We start from the raw sequence: 16044 nt of genomic DNA on the forward strand, positions 1-16044 counted from the left end.
GGGCCGCCGCGGCTGCAAGGCCTCCCCGAGGGGGCCGGCACGGGGCTGGCTGGGTGCGGGGGTGGGGGGTGCGCAGCAGCGGCAAGCACCCCTCCGCCTGAGCAACGCCGTCCAGCCAGACCAGGAGCTGAGGCCCCACGGGCCAGGCAGGCCTAGGCCCCTGTGGGCTCGGAGGCCACCCTGCACCCCCGCTCCTCCCAGAGTGTGGGGGCCGAGGCTGCCCCCATAGGCAGCCCAGGACCCAGCTCAGGGCCAGCTGCAGGAAGGACTGACCAGACCTTCCCTCCAAGAATGTTTCACCAGGTCTTAAACCACCCAGCCTCCTGGTACAAAAACGGCCTGGGGCCCGGCTTGCTGCCGGCTCTGGGGGTCTGGGGGTGGAGCGCCCTGAGGCCGGGGCAGGAAGGCGCTGAAGCATCGGCCTGAAGGTTGCAAAATAAACCCACCCCACAGCTCTGCGCCCCATCATCGCCAGTGCCCCACAGGCCCGGCCCGCGTGGTCACGGCGGTGAAAGGGGTGTGGGGTGTGGACAGAGAGCAGAGCAAGGCTGATACGCTCGAAAACATACAGCTGACCTCCCCCGACAAGGAAAATGTGATTTAATTCTACAAATATACAAGATAAAATAAAACCAAAACGTGGAAAACTCCCCAAGACTAGCAGTCCGAGACTGGAGGTGGGTCCCCGGCTGCCGCGCCTCTCCAGAGTGGGACCTGGGTCCGGACCCAGGCGCCCCCAAGCCCCCAAGGTCAACAGCTCCAGGCGGGCCGAACCTCAGAACTTGAGGCTGAAGCCCGGGCCTGCGGCCGAGGCACCCTGGTTGGTGGTGGTGAGGTGGAAACCCGTCTCCTTCAGGTCGTCGTCGCCCTGCGGACACAGCGGCAGCGTGGGGCCCCCTCCAGGCCAGCCCCAACTCAGGGACCCCCGCCCGCCCGCCGCGGCCCCGCCCTCGGCTCACCAGCTGGCTGTAGCCCAGGCCTCCCTCGGGGGGTCGCGGGCTGGTGCCTCGCTTCACTCTCTGCTGCTCGCTCTTGGCGGGCCACGTGGGGAACATGGAGGGGTCGATGGGGAGGGGTGTCTCGCGGAAATACTCGTGCTTCAGGCCGTCCTCGGCACTGACCCTCCGCCCGGGGAAGTAGGTCAGGAACCTGGGAGAACAGGGCACTGGAGCGCGGGGGCGGGGCGGGACCCGGGGCGTGGGCGGGGCGGGGGCGGATGCGGACGCACTTGTTCATGAGGTCGAAGCCCTGGTCCGAGAGCAGAGCGCCGAAGCGCTTGCGGAGGTTGTTGTATGGGTACTCGGTGAAGGTCATCTTCTTGACCGCGGGGAGATCATTGTACCCCGGCCAGATCTTCTCGCTGGGGGTGCCCAGGTCCTAAGGGAGGGGAGGTTGCCAACAGCCAGGCCCTGCCAGGGAGAGCGGCCCCGGCTGCACGGCGCCGGGAGGGGAGGGCTCGCCCCGCCCCGCCCCACCCCACCTTGAACACTTTGTTGATCTGGTCGATGTCCGACTTGCCCGGGAACAGAGGCTTCTGGGTGAGCAGCTCCCCGAAGATGCAGCCCACCGACCACATGTCCACGGCCGTGGAGTACTCCTGGGGGGCCAGGGGGCGCTCAGGGGGCTGGCGGGCCGCTGAGCCCAGGGGCGGGCTCCCGCACACCCACACTCACCTTGGCCCCGAGCAGCAGTTCCGGGGCACGGTACCACAGGGTCACCACGACCGGGGTGTAGGCCTTCAGGGGGGACCCGTACTCCCGTGCCAGCCCGAAGTCCCCCACCTGTAAGGACAGAGGCTGGGCTGTGGGCGCCTCCGCGGCAGCACACGGGGCTCCCCGTGAGGACGGCCGCAGGGCGCACCTTGAGGATGCCCGCGTGGCTCAGCAGCAGGTTGGACGTCTTGAGGTCGCGGTGCAGGATCCAGTTGTCGTGCAGGTGCTTCACGCCGCGCAGCAGCTGGATCATCAAGGTCTTCACCTCCCCTGGACGCGACAGGCGGGCACAGGGCTGGTCTCGCGTGCGCCCGGCCCGGCGCCGCGGCAGGGCCAGGGCTGCGGGCCATGGGGTCACTACCTGGCAAGAAGGGCTGCTTCATGGTCTCCATGAGGCTCTTGAGGTCGTGCTCCACGTAGTTCATCACGATGTAGATCTTGTCCATGTTGCTGCCCACCACGATCTCCTGCGAGACGCGGCGGGTCGGCACCTGGGCGCCCCGCCCGCCTGGCCCCCGCCCTCGGGGTGGCGCCTCACCCTGACGGTGACGATGTTGGGGTGCTGCGCCTTGAGGATGGTGTTGATCTCCCTCAGCGATGTGATGGGGAAGCCCTCCTTCTCCTTCTCCATCTTCAGCCGCTTCAGAGCCACGATCTCATCTGGGGGGGGAGCCGAGGCTGAGCAGCCCCCTCCCGCACCCTCCGCCACCACCGCGTGTCCCTCGGTGATCTGCGTCTCTGGACCACCCCGCGCCTTCCTGCCTCCCCGGCGGGCACTCGCCAGTGCTCGGGAGCCGCAAGTGCGCAGCTCGCACCTGCTTGGATGCCAGCGGCTCCCGGCCTCATGGTCAGGCTGACCTCTGCCTCTGGGAGCAGGGGGCCAAGGGGGCCCGTTGCTCAGGTGTGCCCCGGCCAGGTAAGGCCAGGCTGAGCCTGGGCGCCAGGGGAGGGCGGCCCTCAAGACGGCCGAGGTCTCAGCCTCACCCCTGGACACTATGCGGGCCAGGGTGGGGGCTGAGGCGCCCGGTCCAGGCCCCACGCCTCCCCCTTGCCTTAGGAGGCCACCCCAGGACGCAGCCTACCTGTCTTCTTGTCCTTCGCTCTGTACACCACCCCGTAGGTACCCTCCTCGATCCTGTTCAGGCACTGGAACTCCTCCACGCTCCGGCAGCCCTGGGAGGCAGCGCCGTGAGGGTGGGCGCCTGGGGCCACAGCCCACGGGAACCGCGCTGAGAGATCCCAGGAGGGCCCGGGGAGCGGCTCCCCTGGCCTCTTGCGTGAGAACGTGCCCTTGAACCCGAACTAGACCCAGTGGGGTCAGGTGCCTGTGCACGCACTGCCCCGCCACCGCCGCCCCCAGGCTCCCTGTCCCTGCCCAGCCAAGACGGCCTGTTGCACTGCACCCCCAGCTGGCGAGGCACACCTCAGGCCGCTCACCCCCTGGGGACCTGCCCTTTCCCAAGTCCTCCCCGTGGTCTTCTTGTTACTGACTTTCCCACCAGAAAACGTGGGCTGACACGTACCACTGCCCTACCACCCCTGCACGGCGATAGGGCGAGGGAGGAGGGGCCCGCAGGGGCTGTTCTCTGACGGGAGCTGCTGGACAAGAGGCCAGATTGTGGCTGCGGACACAAGGGACACCAGGGGGCCTGGCCAATGACGCTCACAGCACAGCGGGAACCCGGCTGCAGCCCCAGGCCCCATCCAGGAGCAGGAGCGTGAAGCCAGGCCCACGGCCGGGAGGGCGCCTGACCTGCAGGGCGGGCAGGTACTTGGGCAGCTCCTGCTTGAGCTCGATGGGCGACAGGGCCGGGGAGTCGGGCACGAAGTCTCCTTCGGTGAGAGCGCTGCTCTGGGGGGTGCCCTCGCCTGCCTCCTCCTCCCCCTCTTCACTCTCTCCGGAATCCCGGTCAAACCGTGACTCTGGAACTTCAGAAGTTGGGCCCAGTTACAGAGCTGGGAGCAAGCACGCGCGACAAGCCCGGCCCACCCTGAGGGCTAAGCAGACACACGATGAAAACAGCAGGAGCAGCCCTGGGGCCCTGCACAGGCCACACCTCTGCCTGGCACAGAGGCCACCACTGGCTGGGCTGGGACCCCCGAGAGGCAGAGACGAGACGCCGAGTAGCCCTGGGCCGGCCCCGGCCTTGCGGTCGGAGCAAGTCTGGCAACCCCCAGGCTTCCTTGTCCAAGCCCCGCTGCTGCCCCAGGATGGCAATGGGTCAGCGACAGGGGCGCCCGGCCCCGACCCCGGCGGCTAGCCCCCCTCACGCGGTGGCGGCGCTCGGCCGGAGGGCAGGGGCAGCGGCGGCGGCGCTCGGGGGCCTCTTACCGACCAGGACGTGGTTGTCGTCCTCTCGCTCCTCCTCTTCGCTCACGTCCTCCTCGCTCACTTCTTCTGCAAGAGAAACAGGCTCGGCTCAGGCGCCCCGGGCCGGAAGCCTCATCACAGACCCAGCGGGTCTTCGAAGCCCCAGAGACGGGGGGTCTCCGCTCGGCTGCGTCCTCCTCTGAGCCGGACGTGCTTTGCTGTAGAGTCCAGGCTCCCGTCAAACCAGACCGCCGGCGGCTCACCCGCTGACTGTCCGGACGCGTCCTCCGAGTTGCTGCCCGTCTCCTCCTCCTCCTCCTCCTCCTCCTCCTCCTCGGACTCTTCACTGCTGCTCCCCTCCTCCTCCTCCTCCTCCTCCTCCTCCTCCTCCTCCTCTGAGCCGGACCCAGACTCCGCTGCAGGAAGGCAAGCGCCAGCCGTGAGCGCGGGGCCCCTCCGGCCGAGGGGCAGGGCCAGGCCACGCCGCGCCGCCTACCCGAGGAGGACTCGGCCGAGCTGGTCTTCCGCTCACTGTCGCTGACGTCCTGCAGGTCAGAGAGCAGGTCTCTCTCCTCCACCTTCTCCTCTTTTACTGAAGACAACACCCGAGGTCAACGGGAGGAGACGTTTCGTTCTCTCTCCCAGGGCACGCGGAACATCCTGGGCCAGAACCGAAGCCGAGCCACGGCGGTGACAGCACCGGACCCTCAACCCGCGGACCAGCAGGAAGTCCCGGATGCTCTGGGGTAACAGGACGGGACGGTGCTCCTCCCAGAGAGACGAAGCCTGGCCGCAGGGAAGTGGCTGCTCCTCCGCATCCCAGGGTGCCGGGGGGGGGAGCCCTCCCAGGACCAGGAGCAAAGGGTTCGCCGACAACTTACTTCCTGCCAACGGCCCTGGCCGCACGAGGCGGGAGGGCTTCAGCACGTGCTGATGGTGTGAAAAGCAGCTGGTGTCTGTGCTCGGACCCCAAGGACCCCCCACCCCCCGAGCCCCGCAACCTCACCTGGCTTCCGGCCATCTCCCAGCTCGAACCGCTCTCGAGGTGGCCGAAGCGGGCTCCGACTCCAGTGGCTGGCTTTGACCTTGTCGCCGTAGTCCTCCCTCACGGTCCGGTGATGTGTAGATACTGCGCGCAGGGCAGGACAGGCGGTGTCACCCGCAGCCCCTGACACACGAGCCGCAGCTCTGGACAGAGGCCAGGAGGCCACCTCCGGGAGGCTGGCTCGCCCGCGGGGACGCCAGGCACAGCCTGTGGTGCCAGGCTGGACTGTCCCTGCTCCGGGGCTGCCCAGCCACGCCCGCACCTTCCCGCCGCGCCTCCCGCTCCTTGCGCCGCTCCTCGGCCCGCCGCTCGCGCTCCTTCTGCTCCCGCTGCTCCTTCTGCTGCTCGCGCATCTTGCGTTCGCGCTCCCGCTTCCTTTCCAGCTGCTCCAGGCGGTCCCTGGAACGAGCACACAACGCTTTTCCAGAAACAGCCCAGCTCTTTCCCACCCCTGATGCCTCTTGCTCCCGCCCAGGAACCCCGGTCCTCAGAATCCCCCGAGGAAGGGAACCGCTGTGCACGGAGACGACAAGAGCCCGCCAGCCGGAACGCTTCGCAGGGTGGGCCGACCAAGATGCGACAGGCCGACAGCTCAGCTCAGGTCCCCGTCCCCCGGCCATGGGGCTCCCTGGGCCACAGAGCGGGTTCGAGCCCAGGGCGGGGGGAGCACAGCCTCGGGCCAGAGCCTGGCCCACGCCCTCACAGAGGTCCCGTGGGCAATAACAGTGCAAAGTACACATGGTTGGTGGCACTGTAAGGTGGCCAAGGGCCGAAAAGGGACCCGTCATCCTGAACTCTCCTCTCTGCTGAGTTAAGTCCAAGCGCAACTGGAGATGCTGACCTATTAAAATGGAGGCGTCTTCAGATGGAAGCAAACAAAACACCGTGAGGGGACCATGCAGCTGTCACCTCAGGGGGGTGAGCCCAGGCTCAGGGACCCTCGCTTGGTCTCCCTGAGGGGTGAGTCAGACCTGGCCTCGTGTTCACCTTCCACAGAACGTGCAACCTGTGCGCTCGGTTCTCCCGCGTCCCTGCCGCCCGGCGGCCCGCACGCGCCCACCCGGGCCTCCCGCAGCCACCGCGCCCACCCCCAGCCCCGCTCTGCTTTCTCTGGGTAGAAAGGGAGGTTCGGGGTCTGACGACATCCTTCTGTGATTTAGGTGCTTAAAGCCAAGTGTTTCACTCCCAGCGCAGCCGTGGTCACAGCCCGTGGTTCTGACATACACTGTCCATTTAGTTCAAAATACTGTTTTTGCCTTTTTAGGGCCGCACCCTGCGGCATACAAGGTTCCCAGGCTAGAGGTCGAATCGGAGCTGTAGCTGCTGGCCTACACCACAGCCACAGCCACAGCCACGCAGGATCTGAGTTGCGCCTGGGACGCTCACCACAGCTCACGGCAACGCCGGATCCTTAACCCACTGAGCGAGGCCAGGGATCAAACCTGCGTCCTCCCGGATGCTAGTCGGAATCGTTTCCACGGAGCCATGACGGAAACTCCCTAGTTCAAAATATTTTCTATTTTTCCTGATAACTTATTTTTTGGGCCATGGGTTATTCAGACATTTGTTAGATTCCAAACATTTGAAGGTTCCCCTGAGTTTCTTTCTGCTGCTGACTTCTAATTTACTTCTTTTGTGGTCAGAGGCAGACTTTGTTCGGCCTCAATTCTTTCTTTTTTATTTTTAGGGCCACACGTGCAGCATATAGAGGTTCCCAGGCTAGGGGTCCAATCGGAGCTGTAGCCACCGGCCTACACCACAACTCACAGCAACGCCTGATCCTTAACCCACTGAGAGAGGCCAGGGATTGAACCCACATCCTCATGGATACTAGTCAGATTCATTTCCGCTGCACCACAACAGGAACTCCCCTGGGTTAGTAATTTTTAAGACATTATTTTGCTAGCGGCTGCTCTAGAGACTGTGAGAAAATGCGGGACTAGCTCTGACACAGCCCCTCCCTGTGCACAGTTTATCCGTGCTGTGTGTTAGGTGATCAAACCGTGTTTCGTCACTGTTGTTTTACATGACCGTGTCTTTCGCAGCAGTTAAGGCAAGAGGGGAGAAGAAACACGTTTCCAGATGCTTTTCCGTTGCGCGGCACCTCCTGCAGCACCTGCCTTTGCATCGGGGCACTGCCGTTCAGCCCGAAGGTCGCCGTCAGGCTGGCTCTGCTGGCCGTGAAGAAGTCCATCGGAGCTCAGCTGGAACTGCATCTGCCCCTCACTTCTGATTTCTGGTTTTGCTGGATACAGAATTCCTGGCTGGAGGGTTTCCTGCCTCCTGGCCCCTGTTTCTTTTTCGCCATACCCACGGCATGTGAAAGTTCCTGGGCCAGAGACTGAACCCGAGCGGCAGCAGAGAAAACACCAGACCTTAACCCGCTGTGCCACAGTGGGCATTCCTGGCCCCGCTGCTTCTGAGGAGAAGCCCCTATGGACAGCACGGAGCCCCTCGCAGGCCCCTCGCTGCTGCCCTTCACGAACTTCTCATTGCTTCGCCCGTGTGACTGGAACGTGTCTCTCTACTTATCCGACTTGGGCTTCACTGAGCTTCTCAGATGTACAGATAAATGTTTTTCATCAAATTTGGGGAGTTTTTAGAGTTCCCTGGTGGTCTAGCAGTTAAGGATCCAGAGCTGTCACTGCTAAGGCTCAGGTCACTGCTGTGGCTTGGGTTTGATCCCCAGCCCGGGAATTTCTGCAGGCCATGGCTGTGGTCAAATAAAAAATCGAGGAAGTTTGGGGCAATTTTTTTATAAACACGTCTCTGTGCCCTCCCCGTCCTGGGCCTGCCACTGACCATCTGCCGGCACAGTGGACACTGTCCCACGGGCCTCCGAGGCTCTGTCCGTCTCCCCCGAGCTTCTGCTTCCTGCTCCTCAGAAGGCCTGGTGTCCGCGGCTCCGTCCGCAAGGTCGTGCTTCCAAGTCTTGGCCAAACCTGGAGCACACGGTTTCTGCTGAAGCTCTTCCTCCTCAATTCGAGGTGAAACCTCATTTTTTTCTGCACCTCAAAACCTTCGGCAGAAAACTAGACGTTCTAGTTATTTTTGGAGGGTCTTTTTGTCTTTTTAGGGCCACACCCGCGGCATGTGGAGGTTCCCAGGCTAGGGGTCCAGTCGGAGCTGTTGCCCCGGTCTACACCACAGCCACAGCAGTGCAGGATCCATGCTGCATCTGAGACCTCACCACAGCTCATGGCAACACCAGATCCTTAACCCCCTGAGTGAGGCCAAGGATCGAACAGGCAGCCTCATGGTTCCTAGTTGGGTTCGTTTCCACTGGGCCATGACGGGAACTCCCTCCACGTGCTTCTTTTTATTCCCAAGCTTGGCTGCTTTGGGTCCCCACCGTGTCTGCACAGGTGTCGGATCAGAGCAAACTGGACGGAGGACAGCATGGGGGCTGGCGAACACGCCCACAGCACCTGTATCCTAGACACGGGGGAAGCTCTCGGACCCCCCCCACCCACAGCCTCGGGGCGCACAGCCCCGTGTCTGGAGCGAAGGCTCTTCTGACACCTTCGTGACCTGCCTTCTGTGAGGTCGGCTGCTAGGAGTGCCAACAGCTTCTGTTCTACGTCCCTTCCTCATAGCCGCCTGGCTCCAAGCTTTCTCTGGAAGGGACCTCAGGACGCAGAGGTGGCCCAGGATTCACACCTGCGCCGTGGAGGACAGACCCTAAGCTAAACAGGTGCCATCTGGTGGGACCCTGAGGCCCGAGAGTGGTCTCCCAGCTCCTAGGCCCTTTCAGTTCTTTGGGATTTCCTGCTACCTTTTCCTTCGTTTGTTTGAACATTTCTGCTCTGACCCCAGAAGACCCTAAACAACACACCTTGTCAGACCTTCTAGAACAGTCTGTGCGGTGCTCAGCCCACACCTACTGGGTGAACAGAGCACGCGGCACGCACACCACCGACCCTGGAGCACTGATTCTGCGGAGTTTACACTCGCGGACTGACTGTGCCAAGACAGCCCCACCTCACTGCGCTGGAGAACAGCACGCCCCTGGCCGAGACTACATCCCTGCCCCTCCCGTCACCCGCTCGCAGCGTGGGCGTCATTCCTCACCCTGTGCTCTCCTGCCCAAGCCTTCATGCTCACACCTCTGCTCCTTTTGGACGCCAGCTCCCTCCCCACAGACACAGCGGCTCTGCCCTGAGCCAGGACCCTGCTGCATCCAGCAACGGGACGCCACCCCGACTGGCCTCCAGGGGAAGCCATTCACTCCTCTCTGGCAGTTCACCTCACGGCGTGACGTCTGTTCCAGGCACAGCGGAGCCTCGGCTCCAAGGGACGGGCCACTCAGCCACGGCTGCACCAGGACCAGGACTCGGGTTCAGGCCGCGCCCCGCCAAGTCCCTGCCTGCGGGGCACCGTGCCCCGCTCTCCCAGGCCCCCGCCCACGGCGCTGGGTCCCGAGGCTGGGGAGGCCCACCTCTCCCGCCGGGAGTGCTCCCGGGCCATCTCCCTGCGCTTCTGTCTCTCCCACTCCCGGCGGGCTTTGTCCTGCTCCTCCCGGTGGCGCTTCCGCCGCTCGTGCTCCCGCTCCTTCTCCTTCACTCGGGCGTGCTTCCCTGCGGAAAGACGGGGTCCGTCACATGAAGAAACTTGAAAGTGCCCAGAGACTGAACAAGAAAACATCAAGTCCATGGCTTGGAGAAACAGTCATGACTTTCGGGGAAGAAGAAGGACGAAGACCTACAACTACGCAGTCAGCCTTCAGGTAAGAAAATACAAAATAATCCTCACCAAACCAAACTTTTTTTCCTTTTTCCTTTTTTTGTCTTTGTTTTAGGGCTGCACCCGAGGCACATGGAGGTTCCCAGGCTAGGGGGCTAATCGGAGCTGTAGCTGCCGGCCTGCACCACAGCCACAGCCACGGCAGATTCAAGCCGGGTCTGCAACCTACACCACAGCTCACGGCAACGCCGGATCCCTAACCCACTGAGCGAGACCAGGGATCGAACCTGCAACCTCAAGGTTCCTAGTCGGATTCATTTCCACTGTGCCACGACGGGAACCCCGTAGAACCACCGTTTTTATCTTTTTAAAATTTTCTGTACTGAATAAACTGTGATCAGATTATATACGTTTCACGATTTTAAAAGATCAGCATTTGTTAAAAATACAGGTCGAAGCTTAGCTCTCTAGCCGGTTTCTGCAGGTTTCTGCATCGTGTCACAAACCCCCTCAAGCAAGTGCGTTTAATGGTGAGATTACATCAGGCCTCGGGCCAGTTTCACCACCACCCTGAGCAGCTCTTGGTACTAGTACGAAATCTAACCCATCAATTGGTCATCTTTAAGGATCTGTCGCTTCGTTAAAGCAATGAAAGCCACGTTTTCGCCCCTTTTAAAGTTACTTTATTTCATTTATTTTTAGCTGCAGCATGCAGTGGCTTGATACAGGACCGAGGTTCCCAGACCTGGGACTGAACCCAGGAGGCAGCGGTGCAAGCGCCAAGTCCTAACCATTCATCATTAACCACCAGGGAACCTCCTCCCTTGGTGAATTAAGACAATTTTATAGGGAGACAAACTGCCTCAAAACAATGCAATGAAGAGAAAACACAGCAGAAGGAAAAAGAAGCATCTATTCAGAACGATCTACAATAAACTGGAGCTTTTAGCTAAACCCTGGCCGCCTGTCTTTCTGCTGGGCGCTGCGGAAGGCGGAAGACCACGGAAGAGGAAACAGGCGGAATCTCAGCACAACACAGAAGAAAACAAACGTGCTATACCCCCTTCGGCTGAATGACTGCGATGCCTACGCTTCTCTTTTCTCTTTTCATCTTTCCTGTGATGAGCCTTTTCTTTCCGAGACATTTGCTGGGGCGGTTTGATGGCCAAGGAATCGTCTTCCTCTCCTCTGAAAGAAGACACGGCAGCGTTACATCCCGCTTGAGAGAACGGCGAGGAGCCTCAGGGTAGCCCAGAGTTTCTCCAAACCGGGGAAGTGAAGGGTTCAGGACACGAAGAAAGGGGAACCTCAACAGGCACGACGGGAACTCCCACACTTTACTTATTTCCGGGGCCACACCTGCAACCCAGGGAGGTTCCCAGGCTAGAGGTCGAATTGGAGCTGCAGTTGCTGGTCTACACCACAGCCACAACAGCAGAGCCGAGCTGAGTTTGTGGCTTACACCTCAGCTCACAGCAACGACAACACGGAATCCTTAACCCACCGAACAAGGCCAGGAATCGAACCTGCATCCGCATGAATACTAGCTGGGTTCTTAACTGCTGAGCCACAATGGGAACTGCCTCAGTGGTTTGGGAGTTCCTGTTGTGGCGCAGTGGAAACGAATCTGACTAGTATCCATGAGGATGCAGGTTCAATCCCCAGCCTCACTCAGTGGGTCAGGGATCTGGTACTTCTGTGAGCTGTGGTCATGGCTGCAGACACGGCTTGGATCCTACATCACTGTGGCGTGTGCCAGCAACTGTAGCTCCGATTCGACCCCTAGCCTGGTAACTTTCCTATGGTGCAGCTGCAGTCCAAAACAATAAAAATAAAAACAATGCAATGAAACTGTGAAAAAAGAAGGTCCCACAATTTTAATCAAACTTAATGATCTCGAAAGACCATTTAACAATATTTTCAACTAATTACATAACCAAAAGCCTGAGAGAATTCACCCCCCATGCCTTTGGGTCTTAAGCTCTGGTTACATCGCGTTTAACTGTTTGATGACGGACACAAAAAGGAAACGAGAGGATTCCCCTTGTGGCTCAGCAGTAACAAATTGATTGGTATCCATCCCTGGCCTTGCTCAGTGGGTTAAGGATTCAGCACTGCCGTGGGCTGTGGTGTGGGCTGCAGATGTGGCTGTGGAGTAGGCTGGCAGCTGCGGTTCCAACTGGACTCTTAGCTTGGGAACTTCCATATGCCGCAGGCGCGGTCCCAAAAAGACAGAAAAAAAGGATGCAAGTGAGGAGAAGCCCTGGCACAGGAAGAAACATCAGAACCCAGACCCAGGCACGACCATTTCCGCTCCAAGGCCTTGCTCAGGGACCTTTCTGCAGCCGCTTGGATGTGTCTGTACGCAGCTGTAGGAAGCGATCACGCCAGGCAGCACAGACACAAAGCAGTTTACTTAAATGCCCGCGGAAACGGTGCTGCCTTTGATGAAGAGCCAAAGCACGAATAAGCAACACACACACGGTCTTCTCACATAAAGGGGGAGGCTGACAACTGACACCACGTGTGCCATTTCAGTGGTGACCAAAACCTCGGGTCGGGAGCACTGAGAAGGGCCAGCTGGGACCACGGCCCTGCAGCAGGGCCCCATCCATCTCTTAGGTGCGTGTGGCTCAGCCTCCAGCTCCCCAGGGCCACAGCTGTCCTCACCTGTCTTCCATGGAGTCCTCTCTTCTGTATGGCGAGTTCCTGATTGTTATCTCCATGCGGTGGTCCCTCAGCTCCCCCTCCTCAAGGGAATCCCGCTTGGAATCCCGGTCATCAGACTACGAAGCAAGGAGAGAGTAATTTTCCTCCCCAATAAGCATACTTTCAGTAAGACGGAGGCCTGGCCAACATCCCAGAACAAACGTTCATGTTCACATCGAATGGACTAATGTTATAAAATTTTTCCATTCAAATTCCATGACATTAGAATCATGTATAACTCTAACCCAGAACCTGAAAAATTTGAAGCCAGCATGTGACAGGGGACTTCAGACTCTATGCAAGATATGTCAGTTGTTTATATGAGCCAAAACTGAGCCTTAAAGCATATTTTATACATAAAGCATTTTAGAGTGTCTCAAAAAATACTCATAAATACTTAAGATAGGTCCACTGGTAATCTCATCAGAAGAGGTATTTCTTTGAATGCCCCTTATTGAATTACAAAAAGTTTTCTTGGAGTTCCTGTCATGATGCAGTGGTTAACGAATCCGACTAGGAACCATGAGGTTGCGGGTTAGTTCCCTGGCCTTGCTCAGTGGGTTAAGGATCTGGCGTTACTGTGAGCTGTGGTGTAGGTCACAGATGCGGCTTGGATCCCGAGTTGCTGTGGCTCTGGCGTAGGCCAGTGGCTATGGCTCCTATTCAACCCCTAGCCTGGGAACCTCCATATGCCGTGGGAACAGCCCTAGAAAAAGGCAAAAAGACACCCCCCCCCAAAAAAAAAAGTTTTCTCATGTCACTGGAAAAACCAAGAAAGGTGTAAAACATTAATAGTAATTTCAAGGCAATTTCCTACTATACTAAAAACACTTGGAAATAATATCATGAACAGAGTAATGAAATGTGAAAAATTAGTCCAAATGCACTAATGATTTTAGAGTCAAAATACTTTCTTTATTCTCCGCGGAGATATGGTCGTCTACACACATTTTTAGTATGTTATCAATCTGTCTTCAAGGTAAACTGAGCATTTGAATGTTTCGTTAATTTTTAGAAGAGACTTTGGGCTCACCTGTGACATTTGGAAGTACAAAAGAACTTCACCGAAGAAGCGTTGTTCTAATGGAAAAATGAGGGCAAAGAAATTAAATCTTCTTTTAAAAAACTTAACTTAAAAAACATAGCTTACATTTTTTAAGCGTTTTATCTCTGCTTTTTCCTCTTGTTCTTTCCGTCGTTTCTTTTCCTGAAGAATTTCATCTAAAGTTTTCACTTTCCAAGAGTCCTTTTCATCACCCATTTGACTTAAAACACTGCAGGAAGAAAAAGAACTCAATTGGTGTCAGGACACAGCCAGCTGTGGTTCAACGAGAAGCGGAACACTTGTGCCCGTGCCTTCTGAGCCCTCAGTACACATGTTCGCTAAGAGTGATGGGCCCTACAGAGTTCCCGCTGTGGCTCAGCGGGTTAAGAATCCAACTAGTATCCATGAGGAAGCGGGTTCGAGCCCTGGCCTTGCTCACTGGGTTAAGGATCTGGTGTCGCCAGGAACTGTGGTGTAGGTCGCAGACGTGGCTCGGATCCTGCGTTGCTGTGGCTGTGGTGTAGGCCGGCAGCTGCGGCTTCAGTTGACCCCTAGCCTGGGAACTTCCATATGCAGCGGGTTTGGCCATAAAAAGCAAAAAAAAAAAAGTGATTGGCCGTGGAGGATGACTGCCTGGATTCCAGTCATTTTTCTCTCATAGCCACATAGCTGTATGTCTAGGGCCAGTTACTTCACATCAGTTTATCATTTGATAAATGGTAAGAAAACCACCTGCAAGACAGCATCATCTGGGGATGAAATAGGACCATCCAGGTGAAGCTTACAGCTCAGCACATGGCCTTCCCCATGCACTGTTTTTGCCCTCAGGAGACTGTTGTTAGACCACCTGGGTTGGGGTGAGGACTCAGCTAACCCCTATTAGGTTTTTCTGCTTAGCCGACAGAAGGTGTGACCAGCTTGATAGTCTCCCCACAGGCTCGGCTTGTCCTGAGAACATTCCACAGCAATTTGCTATCATTCCTGTGACCTTTAGAGTATCCTGTCTCCAGGACTGAGTCACCTGGGGAAGGCCAAGGACTCAGCAGCTCTGCCTGCTCCCAGGATGAGGAGTTTGGCAGACTCTTTGTCACCATCCCCATCCCACACCCCCTTGTCACAGAAGAAACAACAGCCAGGGCACTTTCTAGGGTAGTGACTGTGCTAAGCCAGTGGTGAGCCCCTTAGATTCCCAGTCTCAGCCAACCTCCCTGATTTGCATCTCAGCTTTGACTTTAACACTTCCTAGAATGGGGCCCTGGGCTTCCTTTGCAAAAGCTCCTGGCCCCCAGTCATTGCCCAGCATTCAGAAAGAGCCAAGGGGGATCCCCCTCTGGCACATGGCTATGATGTCCGACAGGGGCCTGGCTCCAGGAAAAATGCAGACAAGCTCTACTCACAGACCTCTGCTCTCCTGAGATTGAGGCCCCGGGCTTACAGTTTGGAATACAACCAGTGAAGGGTTTTTTATCGTTTGTATTTTTTTAAAGTAAACTTGATACTTTCATTGCTAATTTAAAAATAAGTGGCTTTATACTCATTGTGAAAACAAAAACAAAAACAAAAACAGGCCACCTGGGCTGCGCGAGCCTCTGGCCGACTCGACGGCTGCTGCCCCATTACAGGACACGGGGAGGCTGGGGATGGGGGGCTCCAAAGGCGCGCTCGCAGACCGGGCGGCGGGGTCCTGGCTTCTGGGGTTCAGTCGCGTTAACCCGGGGTTCGACACGGCAGGGGTGGGCTCAGGGAGAGTCTTGGCCCGCCGCCTCCTCAACCCCGAGTTCCGCCCGCGGCCCGATGGGACGAGGAAGCGCGGCATGTAGACCGCCCCGGTCACGCGCCCCAGGCCCACCGGGACCCGAGAGCTCGGGTGAGCTGGTCGCGCCAAGTCCCCCTGCCCGCCCCGCCCCGCCACTCACCCGCCGCCGCCGCCGCCGCCGCCGATCCCGGAGCCTGAGAAGAAACAGCGCCCGGCGCGCGCCAGAATGGTCGTCACTTCCTGTTTCGGCGCGGGGATGATGACGTAGGAGGGCAGGCCCCCGCCGCCGGCTCAGGACCCAGCGGGGTACCCAGCGGGGTGCCCAGCGCGCGCCTGCGCGTCACGGCCCGCGTCGACGCCCACCGGTGACGACACCCGGGCCCTGGCCCGGCCCGGCGCGGCTGCGGCGGCTCGTCCCTCCCTGATCCTGGGCGAGCGCGGCGCTCGGGAAGGACCCTGAGTGCTGCTGTAGCGGACTCCGAGTTTTCCGATATGGAGACAGAAGTCTTGCTCGACCTCGCGCAAAACCGGGGCGAGGAGTTTCCCTGTGACGCAGCGGGTTAAGGACCCGGCGTTGTCGCCGGTGTGGCTGCCGGTTGGACCCCCGCGGGGAACGTCCACGTGCCGCAGGCCTGCCGGAGCAAGGACGTGTTTTAAAGCTGGGCTGCGGCTGGGGGTCCTCAGACCTCTTACTCAGATCGGCTTGAGAAGGTTTTTAAAGCCCTGAGATCCCAAGGCTCCTCCTGTGACCAGCTGAAGCTCGTAGAATGCCGTCCTCTTGCC

General features: G+C 59.0%; 1 protein-coding gene and 1 long non-coding RNA gene across 4 annotated transcripts; one reads left to right on the top strand and one right to left on the bottom strand.

Annotated features, from left to right (window-relative positions):
* Positions 495 to 15541, bottom strand: CDK11B (cyclin-dependent kinase 11B). 3 transcript variants are annotated; one of them, XM_021097472.1, is made up of 20 exons: positions 15422 to 15541; positions 13611 to 13734; positions 12422 to 12537; positions 10812 to 10939; positions 9507 to 9645; positions 5331 to 5467; positions 5030 to 5152; positions 4520 to 4615; positions 4287 to 4439; positions 4045 to 4110; positions 3466 to 3641; positions 2795 to 2885; positions 2251 to 2372; positions 2074 to 2179; positions 1861 to 1982; positions 1674 to 1781; positions 1481 to 1597; positions 1229 to 1377; positions 960 to 1149; positions 584 to 868 (listed from the first exon to the last, which is right to left on the bottom strand). In XM_021097472.1, exons 2-20 carry the CDS (start codon positions 13719 to 13721, stop codon positions 776 to 778), a joined length of 2343 nt encoding a protein of 780 aa, XP_020953131.1. In that variant the 5' UTR covers positions 13722 to 13734; positions 15422 to 15541; the 3' UTR covers positions 584 to 775. The 3 variants fall into 3 exon arrangements, with proteins under 3 accessions (XP_020953129.1, XP_020953130.1, XP_020953131.1); XM_021097470.1 differs by having other exon boundaries at positions 495 to 868; positions 960 to 1377; XM_021097471.1 differs by lacking the exon at positions 15422 to 15541 and having other exon boundaries at positions 495 to 868; positions 960 to 1377; positions 13494 to 13632.
* On the top strand, positions 5474 to 7808 carry LOC110261344. Its single transcript, XR_002345411.1, has 2 exons — positions 5474 to 6028; positions 7117 to 7808. It is a non-coding gene; the product is annotated as an uncharacterized LOC110261344 (long non-coding RNA).

This window comes from Sus scrofa, chromosome 6 (assembly GCF_000003025.6).
Source record: "Sus scrofa isolate TJ Tabasco breed Duroc chromosome 6, Sscrofa11.1, whole genome shotgun sequence".
Taxonomy (NCBI): Eukaryota; Metazoa; Chordata; class Mammalia; order Artiodactyla; family Suidae; genus Sus; species Sus scrofa.

Excerpts from the sequence above, each read along its gene's own strand:
- CDK11B (XM_021097470.1), bottom strand. The coding sequence starts at position 13,721 with ATGGGTGATGAAAAGGACTCTTGGAAAGTGAAAACTTTAGATGAAATT. Across the intron at positions 9,646-10,811 it reads CAGTCATTCAGCCGAAGGGG|GGAAGCACGCCCGAGTGAAG; the intron begins GTATAGCACGTT and ends GTCTTTCCGCAG. Across the intron at positions 1,782-1,860 it reads GCCACGCGGGCATCCTCAAG|GTGGGGGACTTCGGGCTGGC; the intron begins GTGCGCCCTGCG and ends CTGTCCTTACAG.